General features: G+C 44.9%; 1 protein-coding gene across 1 annotated transcript in view; it reads right to left on the bottom strand.

Moving 5' to 3' along the window:
* Positions 1 to 2,267: 2,267 nt before the first annotated feature.
* PLXNA4 (plexin A4) overlaps positions 2,268 to 20,461 on the bottom strand; it is a 429,280-nt gene continuing 411,086 nt past the window's right edge. The window contains exons 29-31 of the mRNA XM_074869684.1: positions 20,032 to 20,244; positions 10,167 to 10,317; positions 2,268 to 9,422 (exon numbers count right to left, since the gene is read on the bottom strand). Of these exons, the coding sequence (XP_074725785.1) occupies positions 9,327 to 9,422; positions 10,167 to 10,317; positions 20,032 to 20,244 (460 nt within the window). The 3' untranslated portion in view covers positions 2,268 to 9,326. The remainder of the gene's footprint in view (positions 9,423 to 10,166; positions 10,318 to 20,031; positions 20,245 to 20,461) is intronic.

Raw genomic sequence — 20,461 nt, 5'->3', positions numbered from 1 at the left:
AAGGAGAAGCTGGACAGAGATGTCTCATTTCCATGGCTGGATATGGTCAGTCTGTCAGTGTACATATGCTTCTCATCTGTAGTACACAGACACTTGCTAAGCAGTAGGAGTCTGAAGCCTATTGTAAAATCTGTCAGAGCTTCATTTGACTCCGTTCCTTATTGAAATCCACTTTCTTACTTCCTTTCCATGCTCTCCATTGAATTGAAACTTATGGAACTGAGTTCAGCAAAAAGGTGATTGCTTTCCACAAGCTTTATATTGGCACCACGGTCTGCAAATCCCATGAAACCTGCCAGCTGTCTCATTCTCCAGTGGGTGGCAGAGGCTTAGCCCTTCGGAGCATGGCAGGAGTTGCACCAGCTCCGGGCATGCAACCCTGACTCTGTTCCTCTCTGCTGAGTGAAATGGAGGGCAGTGGCCCAGGGCTAGCTGGGTGAAGGGAAGCATGGAGAAATTCCAGAGGCATAAGCAGGTAGAGGAGGCTGGTAAGGATGCTGATGCTACGTGCCCAGCTCTTGGGATAAGAGCTTTGTCCCTGCTTTGTGGGGAGAGGGAGACTGGTGGTTATGTGCAGCGCTGGCTGCGAGTCTGCTGGGGGACATGAGACACAAGGAGGAAGCAGGTACAGGGCTCTGACCTCCTCTGCCATGTGTCATCGCTGTGAGAGTGGTGAATTATGAAAGATGGTGGCTTCAGTAGCCTCCACAACCATGCCCCTTTCCACCTCCAAAGGGAGCTGGCTCTGCTTATATCAGTTTGGCTTTTCAAGAGCAGGGTCAGTGAAAATCACCTATGAATCTTTTATCTCCAGTTTGCCTTCAGCTGAGGTGTCTCAGGTCAAGTTTACTGTCCTTTGGGTACATGATGAGGCTGATATGTTAAACCACGCAGACCTGTGTCAAGGCAGTGCAAGCTCTGCCTGCGCTTGGCCAAGCCCATCATCAGTCCCAGGGAATCTGACCTCCTTCATTAAAGATTTACTCTTTGCAACACCCATTCAAAAGACAGCATCATAAGATAATAATTGTAAGGTAAGGGGAGCACAGTGGTTGGGGAGCGGACATGGGAAAGGGAAAATGGATTTTCCCCTCTTGCTTTAAGCTAAACTATGTAGAAACTGGAGGGTCCATCAGCTGTTCCTTCTCGCCATGTGTGGGAGGAGAGCAGGGGTAGGAGACAGGGGAAGGAGAGAGGCTGCCTGGGGAACATCTTATGTTTTGAAGCTACGTGCTGAGAAGAGAGACCATGCCTGGCAGCAGGAGGGCTGCAGATCATCCCACAAGCAGCTGATCCTTCCCTCTGCCTTGGAGAGACATCCAACTTCTGCCTCTAGCCAAAGATATAGACGCTGAGGATGGATGATTTCTCCTTATTTGTATGGCCAACCTACAAGCAAGGCTGGCCCCAGCAGCAGCCTCAGGCCTGGCATGACATCCTGGGGGCAGAGAAGCAAGTAGGCTGGGGTGTTTGCTTGTTCACCTAAGACTACCTATGACTCTTTCAGGTGATGATTACCACTCTAATGTAATGGCCAAGAAGTCAGAGGCTGTCTCCCACTGAGGACTTTCCTTTAAAGAACGATGGGATATGGTTCCTTTAATAGCATCCCTGAATTAATGAGCTTGCCAATCATCTTCAAAACGTACAACTAATGACACCCCAAAGGCATATGGAAAGGAATAACCTGTCTGGATCCCACCTCTCCAAATTTCAAGCAATACAATAAATGTGGTTTTGTGCAAGAGGGAAAGGAAGGAAGAGAGAAAGAGTGAGAGGACAAAAAGAAGAGAGAGAAAGAAGACAGGTGGGAAGGCAGGAAGGCAGGGAGGGAGGGAGGGATGAGGGCAGGAAGACAGGAAGGCAGGAAAGAAGGAAGGTGTGGATTGGTGGAAGAAAGATTTTCAGAGTCATTTGTTGACATAAGCGTGCTGATCTCCAAGCCTTTGCCCTCTGTACAAGTAGCTGGGCTCTGCCCAGCTGAGATCCACTTCCCACCACATTTCACCAGCCCAGCCAATGGATATGAGTGTGAAGCCAAGCCCAAAACATCAATGTGTGCTGACCTTCTGGAGGACTAAGGAAATTCTAGAGCATGTGCTGTGGATGGTGGAAGAGCCTGAACTCAGGAAAGGGCTCGTATGGTGCAGATGTGAAGTGGGCTTGCTTTGAGTAATTACATGGTCTCCAGTCTCATACCTCCCCTTCACTTGAATTCCCTCTCTCTGGCTCCGTTTGGCCACAGGAAGCAGCAATCACAGCCTGGGGCATTTTTATTTCTTTATTTTTTTTAATAAACTTTATTCTATATTACAAATAGGTTTTTTTTCTTTTTTGTTCTGGACTGCAAAATAGGAATGCCTTATATTTACATACACAGGTATACAATTAATTATAACAAAGGTACAGAAGCTTTGCCTTTACCAAGTAACAACGGGATTCCAATTTAAATAGTATAGATTTTATTTATTTTTCAACTAGGATCAATTCAAAAGAAAATCAAACCAACAACAACAACAACCTAAGAAAAAGGATCCCAACCTCCTTTCTAATGCTGTCTTGACATCTCTTTGAGGCTGTTAGTAACACTGTAGTGAAAGGATATGTCTTTACATTGATTTTTGTATTTAAGATGGAACCTTTAGCAAAACAGAGAATGAGACTTCTGGGCTCATGTGTATGTCCAAGACACAGGGTCAGACACTAGGAAGGGTCTGTCTTGTGACATTAAATAATCCAGTTGCCTCTCATCTTGATTCCTTGGGGAAAACAACGGGAGCATTTAGCTAGCACCTAATCTCTCTGCTTCCTTACCCCACTCCGGGATGGAAAGTGGGTTTTCTCCAGGGACTGGAGAAAGAGCAGCATAGAATTTTTAAAAAACACCAAGTTTCTCTTAATATACTTCAGAAAGGACTGCAAGCTTGGACATGTGCCTTGATTTCTTCAACTGGCTCTTGTGCCTCAGTCTATCTGAAAGTAAACAGTAAACTCTCCTACTGTGAAATGCTCCCTTCAGAGTCAAGTAGCCACACCAAATCACACTAGCAAGAGAAGGGAATGCTGAAAGAGCCTAAATGTCCTGGTTTTCCCCGTTTTTCCACACCCAAGTTTGCTTTGCTGAGCTTCCCTTCACACTGCTCTCTGCTGCGAGTATCTTTGAGGTGATCTGTTTCCAAGCAGAAAGAATTTCTTGAGGTAAACTCTCCGTTTTTAGAACAGAAGATTAACACAAAAAGAAGCGCCAATGAACAAACAACAACAACGACAACAACAGAAATCACACACATGACAGTTTGATTAGACTAAGCAGCTTTATATCCTCGCTGGGGTTTTTTTTGGTGGTTTTATTTTTTCCAAGTGTAAATATTTTTTTTTTTTTTGACATCTTTCTACAAATTAATTTGTTGCTGTAAGCCTGTGTTCCCTTGGGTGCTTCTCTAACAATGTAATGAACTGAGCCATCTCAAATAAAACATGGTTGACAAGCTCTGTTTTCAAAGCATTCTCTGCAAAACTGTTATCCCCTGTAAGACAACACAACCTTTTTTGTAAGAAGGGGCATTGCACAGTGGCAGAGGTGAGGGAAAACTGCAGGACTCCATGGACCAAATGATGCTCTGAAATGGGAACAGCACTGAGTGCAAAGCAGAAAAACTCAGGCTGTGAATGGCCAGGAGGCTGAGGTTCACACCATGATGTTGAGGTTCACTTGCTTCATCAGTTGCCTGCTCTATACCAAGTTTGGCTGGCAAGAGCTAGGACATCCCAACACCCCCACTTGCTCTGGAGAACAACTATTTTACTACTCATGAGATGCACAGAGTAAATCATCCTGGCATCACTGAGGCTATGCCAATACTTCTCTACCCAACAACTGTCATGGTGAGGCATATGTCAACATAGAAACACAGTCTACTATAATCCTGTAAATGAACATTGCTCCCTAGTTTGGAGAAAGAGATCCACTCCTGGGCTCCCCGGTCATCCCAGGAAAGGAGGTTATCAGAGGCTCAGAGAAGTTTTAAACAACAACACTGATTCAAGAGGTGGATTTTTATACTGATTTCCTCATTCAAGAGTGGGGGATATGCAAACTGGGTTCCTGGATGCAATTTTTGGTGAGATCCCCAAACCCAACACAAACCTGGTGGGACCACAATGCACATTTCTGTACAGTGCCCTCTGTCTGGCTTCTCTAGCTAAATGCTGAACCAGGAAGTAGAAAGGGACAAAACCCACCTTGTTGGGACTGACGGGGTTCCGTCAAAGTGCTTATCTGGTCACGGCATCTTCCCACATTGGCAAAGGCCACCCTAGGAAGCATCAGATTTCTATGAATGAACAAAGCTCGTTCTTACACACTAGAGCTTTCTCCAGGAGTTTTCAAGGCAGGACCAGTTTTCTTCCTCTCTCTCATTTCTTTTACATTGCCAAGCTACCTACAATGACAATGCTCCACACTATCAGATGAATCTGCTTCATGAGTAATTCTTCTACAGGCTGCTGGGAAGGGTGAAGCATGACTTGTTTTATTGATGCTTGGTGATGTGAGAGAGTAGTGCTGGTCATCTCCAGCAACCCAGACCTTTCTTTTTGGTGTGAGATGGTCCTTGGACTTAAGAGTCCTTTGTGGAGACACAAATGTAGGCCCCGCTAAAAGGAGCCCTGGGACTCAGTCCTTCCAGGTTTCCAATCTTCCTTTGGCAGAGTCTTCCACATAATAGCGTCTCCTTTCAAAGCACTTGACTAAAGCCTTGAGGAAGGACAGATACACATTTTGTGGTTTGGCTTACTTTTAAACAATTTCCTCTTGATATTAACTGTTTTGTGGTTGGGTTGTTACATCATAGGAATCCTGGATTTTAGGAAATGTGGAAGGGATATGTAGTGTTGTGAGACTGGCCACTGGACTCTTAAAACTCTATTTATCAGTTTTCAATTGCATTATTAAAAATAATGATGACAATTATGTGATTTATTTGGTCTCTCTCCCTTCACGGTAAACACCTTCCTGTGGGCTAATGCACAAGATCTGGAAACTTTCATAATTGCTCTTCCGTTAAAACAAATGCCAACTAAAATTCTGCTGGTAAATTTTCCTCATGTCATAATGATTTTTTATGGTCTCCAGTGTCAAAGAGGTGTGATAAGACAACTGCAGTGGTAAAACTACAGATGAGAAAGTTAGCATAGCCCTCTTACCTAACAGAGTGAGGCTGGTGTATGCTGGGTTGGACCAAACCTTCAGATATGTTCAGGACAGAATGAAGAGTGGGAAGAGAAGGACTGGGGCATGTTGGGAGAGGAAGGTGCCCTTGGGTGGCTGTATTTCTCCTTTTCGGTAGTTCTCTCGTGCTGTCTGTTCGAATGATCACAATCTCTAGCACCATCTTCCAGATAACATGCAACTTTTCCCACAAGAGTGTTTACTGGAAGGCTCAGTCTGCAAAAGCACATGACATGATGGATATGTCTCAGCTCACTGTGTCACTGTTAGGTGGGCACACTCACAGGGAGGACAAGATATGTTTGAGAGGCACTGTTCACCTTTTGTTTCTCTAACCCAGCTGCGAAGTCCCAGAGCAAACTCTGCGGTGAAGAAATAATCTTAGCTCTCTCAGTAGGACCACAGAGAGTCTTCATGAGTTCCCTTTCCCCATTGATGATGGTGCTGCAAGTGTCAGCATTCATTGTCATGACTGCAGTGTTTGAGAAATACCCATAAAGATCAGCCAATCATCTGGCCTATTCTGGATATTAGGAGCTTGTCCATTGATTTCTAGGGACTTTGGCTCCAGTTGTCTCCATGTGGCTTGAAAAACAGTGTGGAATACTGTCTATTGGGCATTTTTAGTCAAGTGTGGAAAGAGAGGTGGGGGGAAACAAATCAAAGGAAGAGGAAAATAACTCATCCATGTTGTAGTAGGGCTCATTCTTCTGTTTGTGTCTTTGTTTTTAGTTGTATTTTACATGCACTTAAAAAATAGTTAGCTCAACAGGTGAGGCTGGGAAGAAAGATGCCAAGACCTCTCATAGACTGGGGGATGCTGGGACAGTGGTTGGAAATGGGGAGGGCACTGAAGGGGACAGGGGAGGAAGCCCACGCATTTACATCACGATTCTGGCACATTTTCCAAATGAAAACCTAAACCAGATCAAACACCAGATAAAGAAAAACAAGAAGAAAAACAAGGAGGAGATGAAAGATAAGCAAAATACAGATTTTCTTTCAAATCCTGGAGATGGGGGAAAGAAGAGGGTGGAGGAAAAACGGAAATGCCTAAATGGGAACTTGGGAAGGGTTAAGACACCAATCTCATGGCACTTCCCATTTCCCTTAAGTGTTTCATTCTCAGTGTCTCTGAGGTGTTCAAGTTTTTCTTGAAAATATATATATATATTACAGATGAAAAATGCCGTACCAACAAGAAGAAATAAAATAATAACAATGGTAAACAACCATAATGAAACAAAAGCACAGACCTGAAAACATCAAAACGAAACAGGGTGAGTCTCAAACTTCCCCTGTGGTGTTCGTCTGACTTCAGTAACAGTGCAGGATTACACCAGTTCACTTTGATACTTTTTTTTTTTAAAAAAAACAGCTTCTTCTTCCTTTCATGTGCGCATGTCCAGGCAGTATAGCCCATCACTCATAACCACTTCCCTCCAAGCCAGCTATTTGTCCTTAGACTCCTACCATCCAGCTGTGAGTACAAGGCATGACAATAGGGTCCATATTTTTCTTTTGTGGCACTTTGTTTGTCAAAACCTTTGGTTTCTTCCTTTTTTTTTTTTTTTTTTAATTTTCCTTTTTTATGTACTTATAAAAAATATTGTGTTTGTGTTGTTGTTGTAATTTTCTTACCACTGGCTCTGGTGGGACTTCCACCCCACTTTCACAGCCATAATCAATGGATCTGGAACATGCGCCGACATTACTAAATGGATCAACAAAACCATGGCAGAACCAACCAAACCCAAATCACCCCCAATGCGCAGGCCTCTTAAAAATGCTGAGATGTCCATAAGGTGCATGATGAGTCCATCAGCTCAGCAATCAAACAGAAAGCAAGCAAAATTAAAAGGAAATAACACACACGCGCACACAGATACACACACACACACACACACACGCACACACAAAATAATAATAATTATAATCAAGAGAGAAATGTCTGGGGTTTTAAAACCAAGACGTGTCCCTAAGTTTGCTGTTTCAATATGAATCTTGTGATATTCTCCCCACAGACACATCCAGTTTTGGACTGCTGTTCTTTAAATGGTTTTAGAAAGACTTGCCTACATGTGTATCTGCTTGGCTGAATGAAACCCGCTTGCTGACTAACTCCTGTTTGCACCACATCCCCCATTAGATGCACTCATGATCCGTCACTCTGAAGAGGTTCTGGTTTGTTAGCAAGAGGCATGAATAAAATCAAATGCACTCATTCTGTAATCAATTTACACACCCTGTCTTTACCCCTTCCTCCCTCCAGGTGCAAAGTAGATCCAGGCTGCAGCGCTGAGGGTGGTGTGAGATGAATGTGGGCTGATTCTCCGTGGCATCAAGCCACTCCTCCATCTGCTAGTAAGCTCTGTTCATTTCTGGTGAGATGAATGCAGACACAGCTCTTGCCTCCATGGCATACAGGCTGCTAGGTTCGCTAGACCCTGAGGGTCTCCCACTACGCTGAACCATGGTGTTATCCAGGCTGGCAGCTGTATGAACAGAATAACCAAATGCAGAAGAGACACAGGAGCTCACTCCTCTTTGGTTGGCCATGAAACAGGTTGAGATGTTGTTTTGGAGGAGCTGAGCAGAGGATAGGACAGGGTAATCACCCACAATTGTCCTGTTGTGACAGTGATCTCTGAAGGGCTAGGAAGTGCAAAGAGATAGCAAATCCTTCCCAGACAGCAACTGTGCCTTCAGCATGGCCTGTTGGTTCCAGAAATGGAGAAGAGGAAAGGCCAGGAGCTGGCACCAAAAGGCAGATGAGCTTACAGTGGTTCAGAGACCTCCAGAAGACATGCAGTTCAGCTGGGGCTATCTAGGTAGAAGAATATTTTGCAGTGTTTCATTTGGATTTCCTCCAAGATTTCCTTCCAAAATGTGTGGTGACAATTCCTCTTAGGAGTGGCTTTGAAGGAAGGTTTTACCATCAGTCCTATGCACCACCTTGCTTCATGGCAAGCCCTTCAATATCCTTCTGATATTCCACCATGATGAAACAATAGCTTTGTTCCAGTTGAGGAAACAACATGGAAACAACTAACAGCTTTGAAAAAAATCCCTCTGGTTGTTTTTTGAGGCCGAGCTCCTTGCCTGGAACAAAATGAGACATGTGGCTCTTGCTTTCCAAGCTGAGGTGGGAATGAGGGAGATGCTGTGCTGTCCATTGCCAGAAGGAACAGAACCACCACCAACGTGATGCCACTGAGCAGAGAGAGCATTTTTGCTGCAGTGCTACGACCAACAGGACACAATGGGAAAGACGGAGGGGGACACAGGTCTCTTTGAAAAATAAGAATAACCATATGAAACACATGGGCAGGGGAGTGTTGGTCTCATCCTCCCCTCTTGACCCTTCTTCCCCTGCCCCAAGAGAGCAGCTACACCGCTGTTTGCCCAGGCAGATAAGAGCCACAATGGTCTCACTCTGGATGGAGCTGTGGCATTTTTGGGGGAGCCTTAGGGTTCCTCTCCCAGTGGGTCACTATCAAGAGATAGAGTTGCAATGGCTCTGCAGGAGAGGATCTCGATTTGCTCCTGCCCTCCAGGATCCCTGCAAGGCAGGCTGCCTTCCCTTTGGGGAGACTTTTAGTAATACTGAGTTCATTTTCATGTCCGCTCCAGAGGCTACAGCCCTTGGAGGGCAGTTAAAGCAGCATGACAGAAGTTACCTCCCAATTTCCCATCTGCAGAGTGATGATGTGATGTGAGGGGAGGGTTTGTGGGGTTTGTTTTGTGTGTAATAGTTTTTCTCTAGGGCAAAGGCAGAGGGGAAGCTGTGAAAAGGAGAGCTCCACCTGAAAGTCTTGATGTCCCCAGAGCCAAGATTCCTCTGCAGTCTTTTCTTTTAACCCCTGGGGCTTTGTCATTTTGTCCATAGATTTTGAAAGAGAAGGGAGAGAGAGAGAGAAAGAGAGAGAGAAAGAGAGAGAGAAAGAGAGAGAGAGAGAGAGAAAGAGAGAGAGAGGAGCGCTGTTCAGGTGACTCTGCTTACAGCCGATCAAAACTTGCACTTGGTAAAGATGATGATCTTGAGTGAGGCACGACTTGGTTTATCCCTCCCAGGGTGTCCCTGGCAGGACAGTTCTCAGCTGTCTATGCTCATGAGGGTTATGACTTGTTCAAGTTTGTAGGCAAGTTTCTGTTTCCCAGCCTGGTCATCTTGATCAAGGGCTCCAAGAATCTGGAAAAGGAGAGAGAAAGAAGGGATAGGGATTTTAATATTTTTTGTGCCCCAAAAGACCGTGTCCAGCATCTTATAGCAGCAGACAAGGGTTAACTTTCTCTACTGTAAGTCCCAGGTTTAGTTTAATTCATGCAAAGCAGGTCAGTCAGCCACCATGGAACTAGGCAGGCAGTTTGGGGTTGATGTGACTAAATGCAGGCCTCTAGATTGCAACCAATCAGATAGATTCTTGGAGATCAGTTATTTAGTAGCTTTATTCATTACCTTGCTATGCCACTTGAGATGTCCTAAGGGGTCTCACCTGGTTTTCAACACACAGAACCATGCTGGTTATCTTTAAGTCCTGTGTCATGCTTGCTGGACCATTCTTGGGTGCTTTAGGGTATCTGTAATGGCACTGGGCACACATGCTTAAATGACTTTTAGCCACATGTGATGCAGAGCTCATGCAGGGCTCCTCTGTAGCAAGCTAACATCTGACCATCAACTAGTGCAAGCCAGCTAGATCTGATTGACCAATAAGAGGAGACAAAAATAGCATGGATCTGGATGGAAGAGTACTTAAGAGACCAATAATCCCAGACTTTCCCTTTCCAGACCCCAGGCCTTGCTTTTCATTCCTTAAATCCATCATCCCCCTAGCCAAGATGAAGATAGTTATCTGTGACACATGCTGGGCCCTGGGAATGGGTGGGCTGTCCCACGGTCCTGCAACTGCTTTTCCCCATCCAAGGCTCTTACCTCCTCACTGTACTTGCCAACGTAGGAGTATATCTCTGAGAGCGCACTCATAGTGTTGAACTCGTTCATATGCATGCGAGACTGCTCAGCCAAGTATGCGTTCATGTCCTGGTCACTGATTGCTGGCATTTTGGCAATGTCTGAATAGTACCTGAAAGAGATAAATATAGGTGTTTCTTGAGGGGAGAGAGCACAGACTCAAGAGATGAAAGCCACCAACAATAAGGAGAAAGAACACACTTAGCACACTCGGGCTCTTCTGGTGCATCAATGATATACCTGCTATTCTTTTAGATCAAGGGAGATGATCCAGCCAAAGTAGAATTTACTGAAGCACCATTCCTGAACACCAGCTGTGTGTTGCATTCACTCAAACTTATTCTAAGACTGAAGTCCCAAAGAGCATCCTGTAAACTTTCTCCTTGCCATCAAAGAAGTAAGCAGTACCTATTGATGCTGGATTCATTTGCCAGGTCTTCAAGGGCTTTGAGCCCTGCCTCTAGTCCCACAGAGAAGTCCAACTGATCTTGCTGCCCACTGAGCCCTCAGGATTTTACTCCCATAGACAAAAAAACACCCTTTCATGCTTGCTTGCGCCATTCACACTAATAGATCTGTATCCATTGCTAACATCATCCACCTCCTGCACTGAATCCAGTCGATTCCAGCAACTCCTCTGTTGCTCAGCATTTACCCTTTGCCCTACATTTTAATAGTTTGTATTTGTTCAATGTTTAATAGTTTATAATGCCCTATAGTTTGTGGCAACAGGCTTCAACACTCCCATCCCCAGTCTGACTGGGGAAAACCTAATTTCCTCAGGAGTCAACATTATACCCCTTGAGCTCAAGAGGACTGGGGCTTTATCCATAGGATATGGACCCTGCAGAACAACTGCCCACAAGGCTTCATCGGCAGAGCAGTGTCTCTTTAAGGAAGTTGCTATTTTCAATGTCCTTCGTCCCCTGGGTAAGGCAGGTCTTGGAGGACAAGGTTTGTGGAAGGTAATCAGTCACTGTCACTCGCAGCTGTGCTCTGCTGTCAACTGGCTAATTAGACGCCATCATTTACATTTTTAATTTCTGCAATTTGACATTTTGTGCACAAGGAAAAAAAAAAAAAAAAGAAAAAAAGCCCATAGCTGCAGCAATCCACAATTTTATAATTAGGAGGCAGAGGGGACGGGGAACCAAAAGAGCTGACAGGTGTCCTGTAAACAGCGTTGAGACACCTGCTGAGATGGAGGCTGTTTTCTACTGCAGAGAAATTGGACACTGAAGTGCTGTATGATAAGGATCCTTCAGACAGACAAGTGGGAAAATACTCCCTATGACAGAGCGGGACAAGCAGCTGCTGAAGTCTTCTACGAAAGACAGCATGGTGCAAGAGCACTGAGAGGAAACCCCTCCACACCAGAAGACTCCAGTTTTGCTCAGTCTGGGTTTGTGCCCAGCACTTCCATCCTGATTTATTGCAATGGGTTGGTCTCAGTTGCTATCCTGGTTTTGCAGAGCAGGGTTGATGTAACCCTTTGAAGAGAAAGACATAGGAGGCAGAGGTCCTTCTCCCGGCTCTGTGCATAGTCTTCTAGCCTGACTGCTTCCAGAGCTAGACCCTGGTTCATCATAAAAACTCATGCAAACCTCATTAACCTTACTACAACTTCCAGTATGCAGAAAAACATGGAGTCCTAGCATCTTGTACTGTGGGCTTAGGATCAGCCAAAAATCCTAGCCTAACTCAGTACCATGGTCTAAATTTGCCCACTCCCAGTACTCCACTGATGAGTGGTCTGGGCTTGATTTTGCTTTACACTCTGCCTAACCCTCAATCCCCAAGGCGACCTTAAGAGTCGTCTATGAACAAGTAAAGCAGGCACCTCGAAATCCTGTGAGGATCTGTCCTGCAGAACCACCTCCAAGCTAAGATGGTGAGCAGGATGAATAAATATTTCTAGACCTTTGCCACTCCCAGAAAAACTCAAACAGGTCTCAGCAGCAGCAGCTGGACAAAATCAGACTTGTGCTGCATGGACTTCTGACAAGAGAAAGCATCAGGAACTGGTGGCACCCATGACAGTGCTATTGCAGGCTCCTCAGAGCCAGAGCACACTGCTGAGAAACAAAGAGTCCTATGGCCAAAAAGTAAGGTGTGCCTTGGCTCCCGAATAAAACTCCGTCCATGTGCAACCAACCCAGTTCATAGACTTGTGAAGAAAAACAGCCTGCAATGCAGTGAAATGCATTGATTTATGGTGCATAAGATGAGCCCATGGAGAAGAGCCCAGCTCCTCATGAATATTGCATAGGCACCCTCCTGCTGGGTGAAATGAAAAGTGAAGGGGATTACATCACAGCAAAAATAAATGAGGCCGGTGGAGGAAAGCAGAAGTACTCTGTTGTATTTGCAAGTCTGGCTCTAACAACCAGTTGAAATGCTCCTTTTCCTCTCTGGTTCAGCTAGTCATCACATGGTGGCAGGATAGTGGGTGTAGGGATAGAGTGCTTCCAAAAAGTGAAACACAGACACATGTATCGTCTGCTTCTCCAAGTTTGTCCTGTCTCCCTTTCACCTGCCAGCAACTCTCTCCCAAGTCTGTGACTCACAAGGGTCTGAAAGCTCCCCAGTCCCTTTCCAGCCTTGCAGAGATATTTTCCCAGAAGCTTAACACTCCCATGACTCATCTGAACAACGAAAAGCGGCACACAGAGCTCCCTGGAATGAAGGACAGGATGCAAAAATCTGAGTTTCAGGGCTTGGAGGCCTCTCCAGCCATGACAGACTCTCAAGCTGTGATCTTAGTGTTCCTGGTTCATGGACTATTGCCCACCACCATGTCCTGCTCTCCCCCAGACTCAGCTCCCTGGCCATCACACACCTGAGCAGTCATTTCCCATTAAGACTACAAACCAAGATATTGTGGAAGTGTGTTTCATGGGAAAAGTAAAAGAAAAAGAAGGGGAAAAAAAAGCGTGTACCAATAATCACACCTGGCTGCTAGTACACGGAGAAGACATATAATATCCTTCCATCAGAACTCTGCCATGGCCGAATGACTTGTTTATACAGAAGTGTTTCTAATGAAGCCATCACTGCGCTATCTAAAGAAATGATGAATGTGTATATTAAAGCATCCTAGCAGGGAGATGACAACATCCCTGCTGAGTCTTTATTTACCTTCTATCTGAGCCCAGATCCTCAGAGGTACTTAGGGCCTCTCTGTCATTTGCATACCCCTAATGTCTTCAAACCCACTGTGACGCTGTCACCAAACCCCAGAGGTCCTTACATTTTCACTGCTGGCATTTGCGAGGCTGCTTGTGTGCCGCTTCCCTTTGCCACTGCAGTTGACAGCTCTCACTTACACTGCAGCTGAACTGTGAGGCAATGCAGGGAGAGCGAGATGCTCTTTCACCATGCTGCTCCTGTGAGCACCCTTAAGCTGAGGGCCACCAGATCTCACCTAAGACATGGACAGATCATTGACTCACACGTCCACAGCTCCAGAGGCTGCATTAGCCAGCAGGAGGTTGGGAACACAAGAACAAGCCAGATTCCCTCTGAATGAGACAGAAAGGTAGCAAAGCAGCAAATCTAGCTTAGCCTGTCTCCAAAGGCTCAAAACAGAGAGTCCAAAGTGGAAAATGGTGACTACTTCATCAGATGAGCACTACTTGCTAGCCTGGTGCTGTAGACTTGCTACTTCCTCTGTACTCCCAGTTGTTTCCAGAAGATCCATAGATGCATATCAAAAGATCCTGCCTTATGTGCTTGAGTTTCCCCTGAATCACAGGAGGAGCCTGAGTTCTTACCTCAAGGCTGTTCATTCTCTGATGTGTCAGAAAATGTGTTCATTAGACTTCAGAAGCAATAAAACCCCGGAGAAATTTGGGTAAACCCATCACTCAGGCACATCAGCAACTCAGATGGAGGATGTGAGGATTACTACTAGACCATAGGAGGTGACTTCATAGGTATCATTAGCACAGCAACTCACCCCAGCCTGGCTTGAACAGGAGACACCATGAGACCATCCACTGCCACTGTTGCATGGCGAAGGATTTTTGAATGCACCAGTATATAGTAGTGTTCCCTCTTATTCTCAGAAAATAATTGTTCTTGTTCCTTTCACATCCTCCTCTTTCCCTGGGTTGTCTTTATTTTGTTTTGCTTGTTTTGTTTTGTTTTTCTAAGGAAAGCAATACAACAGTGACCTGGGAATACAACTTGCCCTCTGTTTAGTCAGGGGTAAATGCTCTTGCCTTTGGTACCAACCAGGAAAGGCTCCCTCGTGGAGCTGTTTCACAAGAATGACTGTGCCTGCTGCCACTCAGTAACTCATTAACTCATCAAAAGAGAAGAAAAAAGCTGTGTTGCCAGTGCTTCCTCTTCAGTCTGAAATTTTCCAGCACGGCGGCCGCAGTTTAGGCAGCTTAGCATGGAGCTAATTGCCTTCCAAAAGATCTTTTTGTCATGGCTGTTGTTGTGCCGTCGCTGGGTTGGGACTGCGCTCATTAATAATCATTTTAGCATATGAAAAGCTTGTAACGAATCCATGTGCTGCAGACGGCAGACGCAATTACAGCAATAACATAATTAGGGTTATGCAATAGCCGGCTGTATCCAGACCACTGAAGGAGGAAGAGATGTGTGGAAGGGATATGGGGGACTGCTACAGCAGAGAAGGGCTGAAGGAAAGCTTAGGAATGACCTAGTGACCATCTCTTTTATGGGATGGAGTGAAGCAAGGCACGGACATGCTGCCAGTTCTTCTGTTGACACGGCATGGCAATTTTAGTTCCCTGTGAGGAATCTGAGCTGCAAAGTTTGCGTTTGTGCTGATTCAGCTACAGACAGCCACGAGACTCTGTTAGCCCAGGCTGATACTATTTCGGAGAGAAGTTCAAAGCCAGGCTGTTGGACACTGATTGGACTTTGTCAATAATAGCATGACAGCTAAGCAAAAGGTAGGGCTCCCAGAGTTAGCTGAAGACCTGTCAGTTCTTCCACAGATTTGCCTTGAAGAGCTTGAGGGAACAATTCTGTCTGTATATGCATCCCCTAGCTAGAGCAATGATTTTATTTTGCATGTGCATGGCTTTCCTGCTGCTTTTCATCTTGGAATAAATGGTAGAGAATGGGTGGGCAGCACTGAGTCAATGGCTTAAGAGTGAATTGGTGCACAGGTAGTTTCTCTGGGAGATGAAACTCTCCAAGCATCATCTCAGTGCAGAAGATGTGTGGGTCTGAGGCTGTACCCTCTGCGTATAGACACATTTTCATCTCGCCTGCTGAAAACTGCACTATGTAGGAACAGCATGTTACTGTGATGAGAAAACATCAGGAGTTTTTTTGAGACTAAAATTGAAGAAAGACAAGCGATCAGTCTTCAGATGCACCAAAAGCTGCAGCAGAGAGGGAGGGAATGGGCTGTACCCCCTGCCCCTGGGCATGCAATGAGGTGGCATGGGCTTTAATTACAGCCAGGGAGATTTTAGCTGGCCATCAGGGAAAACACTCTGATGGGAAGGACAGCGAAGCACAGGAAGGGATTGCCTGAGGAAAGCAGAGGCTCTGTCGTTGGAGGCCTTTAACAAAGGGGTAGACAAGCATCTGTCAGGAAGGCTTTAGACAGAGCTGATCCTGCCCTGAGGCAGGAGCTGCTTGGGTTGACCTCCTGAGGCCCCTTCCAGCACAGGTTTTTATTATCTCTACTGACAACACCCCTCTAACGTGACCCTTGGTATGTTATATCTTGAGCCTTCTTTCTGGCAGAAAAGGAGACACAGAAAACTACATTTTTTAAAGTAGAGCCAGGATTTGCACCTGTCATTTGATGCTCTCTTTTAAAGACCTTGGAGTCACCCCAGTGTTTCTGTTTAAAACCTCAATAACTTACAATGTTAGGGTGCATGCAGCTTATAATCTTTATTGTACTAACCTAGTCCAATTTGTCTTTCTTTCTAAAGCTAGCTGCAAAGTGGCCAACAGACGTCACAAGCACTGCACTAGAGGAGACCATCTATTGACTAGAGAGTCCTGAAACTACAGGCTGACAAATTATGTAGGTTAGATCCTGAATGGGTACAGACTATCCATTTTGAGTACTCAAAACACACTCCCACAGTATTTTCCAACAAGCTTAAGACCTTGACATCTGAAGGCTGACACCATGCAAATCATAGTTGGTTCAGAAAAAGGAAATAGATTAATTCATGGACCCAGGACCTGGGTACCAACATCTAGGCCAGGTAGTGTTTGTACACAGGTTAACATAATACACTGCAGATGTTATAATGCTGAATCCCACAGATCAGGTCACTTTAAAAGTGTTTTAGTCCCGAACCTGGAAAGTCTATTTTGAATGGTTTTCACTGGAAGATTCTCAAGGTGTTAAGAACACTTGCAACGTCTCCCTTGACTTTCAGCTTTTCTTTCAGGGGCTATTTTTAATGCATAATAAGCAGCCAAAAGGAGACCAAGTCCCTGCAGGGATGAGAAAAAAGCACCAGTTCCTCTCCTTGCAGCACTGCAGGTATTTTGGGCACCAGTGTGCAATGGAAAAACTCTTTGGCTTCTGCTTTTTTGTGCTCTGCCCCTTTTGAGTCTCCCACATCTCTGCCTCCATGCCAGGCTTTGGTAGGGAAACATCGTATTGATTGTGATGCAGGCAATTAAATGGTGTTAATGAAGTTCAAACAAGTGTTATCATAAGCTTGGCAGCATGGAGAGAAATGAAAGGTCAGCCACAGCCCTTTGTCATCTTTTCAGTGTGGTGATGAATGCTAATGAGACAGTCCCAATTAGAACAGGCTCCCCTTTGTATTGCTTGGGGATTGCATCAAATGCTCCCAAGTTCTCCAGATTTCTAGGCTCAAAGGGGACATTTGAAGTAAACTTGAAAAGATGCAGATCTGAAGCTGCTCTAATATAAATTCAGCAAAGCCTATGGAGTTTTACTAATAGAAGTCAGATGAGAATCTGGTCTACCGTTCCCATTCTTTTCCTCTTTTTTCAATAGACTCATATAATGATAATTGAAAAGCCTCCACCTTGTTTTAGAACTACAGTCTGACTCTTCATAGCTTCAACAAAAACCAAATAGCCTGTCCCCATTTTCTGAGTTAGTTCTCCTGCCTCAGTCAGGCCTCACCTTCTGCCGCAGGAAACCCAAGTTGTGTCTGCACCTAGATACTTTTTAGCCGTGTGTTTTCACAGTGAAAGAGTCCTGGGCATGTAATTTGAATGCTGAAATTGGTTTTCCCCAAAAGTCAGGATTTTTCAGTGGGCTTGTTTCAGCAGGCAGAGTCCACCTCTGCTTCCCATAGCATTAAAAAGGGACTGTTGAAATCAAACTCCCAGTTGATTACTATGTGAAGGTAGACCTTTGGTCAGGCCAGAATCTGTAGCTATTCCCTCTCAATGTCCATTCGCAATCTAAAGAGATGGAAAACTAATCTTCGAAGGATTGGAGGAATGTACTTTCACTCATGGCAGCTTCTTATGCCAAGTTCATTCCCTGATTTGAGGTTTGTGATTCCTAAAGGCACACTCCACACTGAGAAACCAGCAGTTGCAGAAGGATGGCCTGGAGTAACCCTGCTCAGCTACCCTTTCAACAGACCTGTTAAAAGTCAGGAGTCTGTCTTTACTCTAGAGTGCCTTCAAGTCGGGTTACAATCTACCACTGCCTAATTGCCCTCTTATAGTTTCTTCTTCATCAAAGAAGTTCATTTGATTTCAGGTTCTTCTGATTTACTCAACTGCTTCTTAAACTCCCCGACTGAAAATCTTTTTATCTTAGAATTCGCTCTTTGAAGAAGTCTAGTGGTCTTGAAGGATGCTATCTCCAGCTGATGCTGACTATAGAAATAACTCCAACCAGTACTGGAAGCCTTTGGATTTGGAATAACTGCCTCAAAGTACAGTTGCAGTATGGAGAAAAGGAATTAATTAACTCAGGGTAGAATTGAAATTATATTTTATTCATCCTTGATATGTTTTTTCTTTGATCTACCACAGCATCCAGGTGCCACTGCCTTGAGTCAGTGGAATAGACACACAAAAATATAAGCAGGGCAGAAGCTCTAACCATATTCCAAAACCCACAGCCTCCCCTTGGGCTTCAGTTCAGGTTGTCAGAGATCAGTGCAGATAACAACCCAGCACATGCTGGGCACAGAAATCCAGTGGTGTTTACTAGCAGCGGGAGGTGTTATGTAGCTTACTTGCAAACCCAGTTGTTCGGGAAAACTTCCAGGGAAATGCAAAACCTATTGCTGAAGATCACTGGGCAACAGGATGTAGCTCCAAAAAGTTGTAAAGTGAAATCAATATGGGAAAAACAAAATGGAAACTGCAGCCTTCTGGTGTTGCATGAGGAAATACACTGTTCCTCACCTATGTGCCTCAGCTGGTCTCTCAAATGCACCACCTCCAAAGGTGGAGACTAAAAGCATCGCTAGAGTATGACACCTTTGGGTCACTGTTGGTGCAAACTTGATTTCTAAATGAATCTCAAACACCTCTTTCACCCTCTACAGATCAATCCAGCAATCAACCTTAATACATACTAAGAAACTTGGACACAGTACCAGAAGTAGGTCATAATTAAGCAAGGTAGCTTGTAAGAGCCTTACAGGTTGCCTAGAAACGACATTTGCAGAAGTGTTTAACCACATCTAAAAATAATTGTCCAGACAAATCAGAGACTAATGGGAGCATTACTGTAAAAAATGTCACCTTATGCCGACTAGGGGACAGAGCTCTTTGATCATCTGTGCTCTTCTTTCACAAAATGAGAGAAAACCATCCCCACCAAAGGAGAGTGGTTTACAGCACAGTGTGCCTACAGTGGCAGAGGTCTCTCATAACCTGCATGACATGGTATCAATTTTAGATAGTGCTTATGAAGTCATCCAGATAAATCATTGCTTAAAACTCATGGCATTGCACAGGAATGAACTGTAAGATAAACCCATCTTTATATTTATAGAGTAGTAATCATTCTCCATCTGTGCAGTTCCCAAACCTGTCAATAACACCAAGCAAGCGTAGCATATTGGAAAACAAAGCACAGATCAACTTCTGCAAGGCTTGCTCCAGCAGACAGGCTCCTACTGAATGGAGTGCAAGATATGCTATTTGCTTGTCCTGTGGAAAAATCGTAAAGAAACTGAAGCCTTCTACATACTGCAGGAATAGTTGTCTTGGTTGTACTCCCTGTAGAGTAGCTTTGCCAGACACTGGCCTTCAGTGCAGTAGATTTATCAGTACAGCTACAGGTCTTGAAGATGTGGATAAAATGCTTGGAAAGACCTCTCACCTTTCAGAAAACACCTGCAGAGCTTCAGTCACCAGCCTGTCAATCTTATGGCATCTCATTCAAAGCACAGAAAAGCTACTGGACAGAGCACAGGAAAGTTAATGGACTTGGAATCAGGGGAGATAATTGTATGACCCTTGGGATCTAGGCAGTGTGGGGACTGTCACAGCGATGCTGAGAACAGCAAACCACTTCTGGTCTGTGTGGAAAGACTTGGAAGCCCATGTACTTCACAGGGCTCAAACACATCACCTCCCCTTCCTTCCTCCCTCTATCGCTTCTCAACAGTTTCTCCTCAAGAGAAACAACGATGCCAAACACCTTCCATTCATACCTCTAATTAAATTTTCATCTCTGCTTCAAGGCACGTGGAAATAAAAGGCTAACACGGAGCTCTCTATTTAGTCAATAACTGAAGAAGAAAAGCCTGGAAGCACCTACCAAAAGCAATACTGATGATGTCTCCTACCTCCATCCATTCAGCAGGGCCTCATTGTATCACTTGTTTATGTTATTCCTATTTCTAGAGCTAAAACTCACCTTTCCACCCAGTTCTTGTAGCTGGGGATATCCTTGGCGTAGAGAAGCTTGTTGGAGGGTGAGTCTTTGCCCAGACGGTGCTCTGAGGTCGAACAGGAGTCCATGAAAGTCTGAGCCACTACAGAGAGGCAGGCATCTGTGATGCTGTTCTTGTGGATGTCGAAGACGAACTGTGGGTTCTTGATCATGTTAACCCAGAACCGTAACGGCAGGCTGCAGGAGGGGTGGGAGGGGTGGAAAAAGGGAGTCAGTCAGTGCACACTTCACAGGCTTTGTTGTGTGAGGTTACAATGGTAAATAGTGGATTGGAATCAAAGATCGTGATGTGGAGCTAAGGATTCTGGGACAAGCTTTGATATACAATAAATTCCTCTCCTACAGGACTCTAGGGATGGCAGTGGAGTCACCTCAGGAGTGGCTTTTATCCCTG

The sequence above is a fragment of the Strix uralensis genome, chromosome 5 (genome assembly GCF_047716275.1).
Source record: "Strix uralensis isolate ZFMK-TIS-50842 chromosome 5, bStrUra1, whole genome shotgun sequence".
Classification (NCBI taxonomy): Eukaryota; Metazoa; Chordata; class Aves; order Strigiformes; family Strigidae; genus Strix; species Strix uralensis.
The sequence above is the reverse complement of the archived record's forward strand: the minus strand, read 5'-3'. Positions and strand labels throughout refer to the sequence as shown.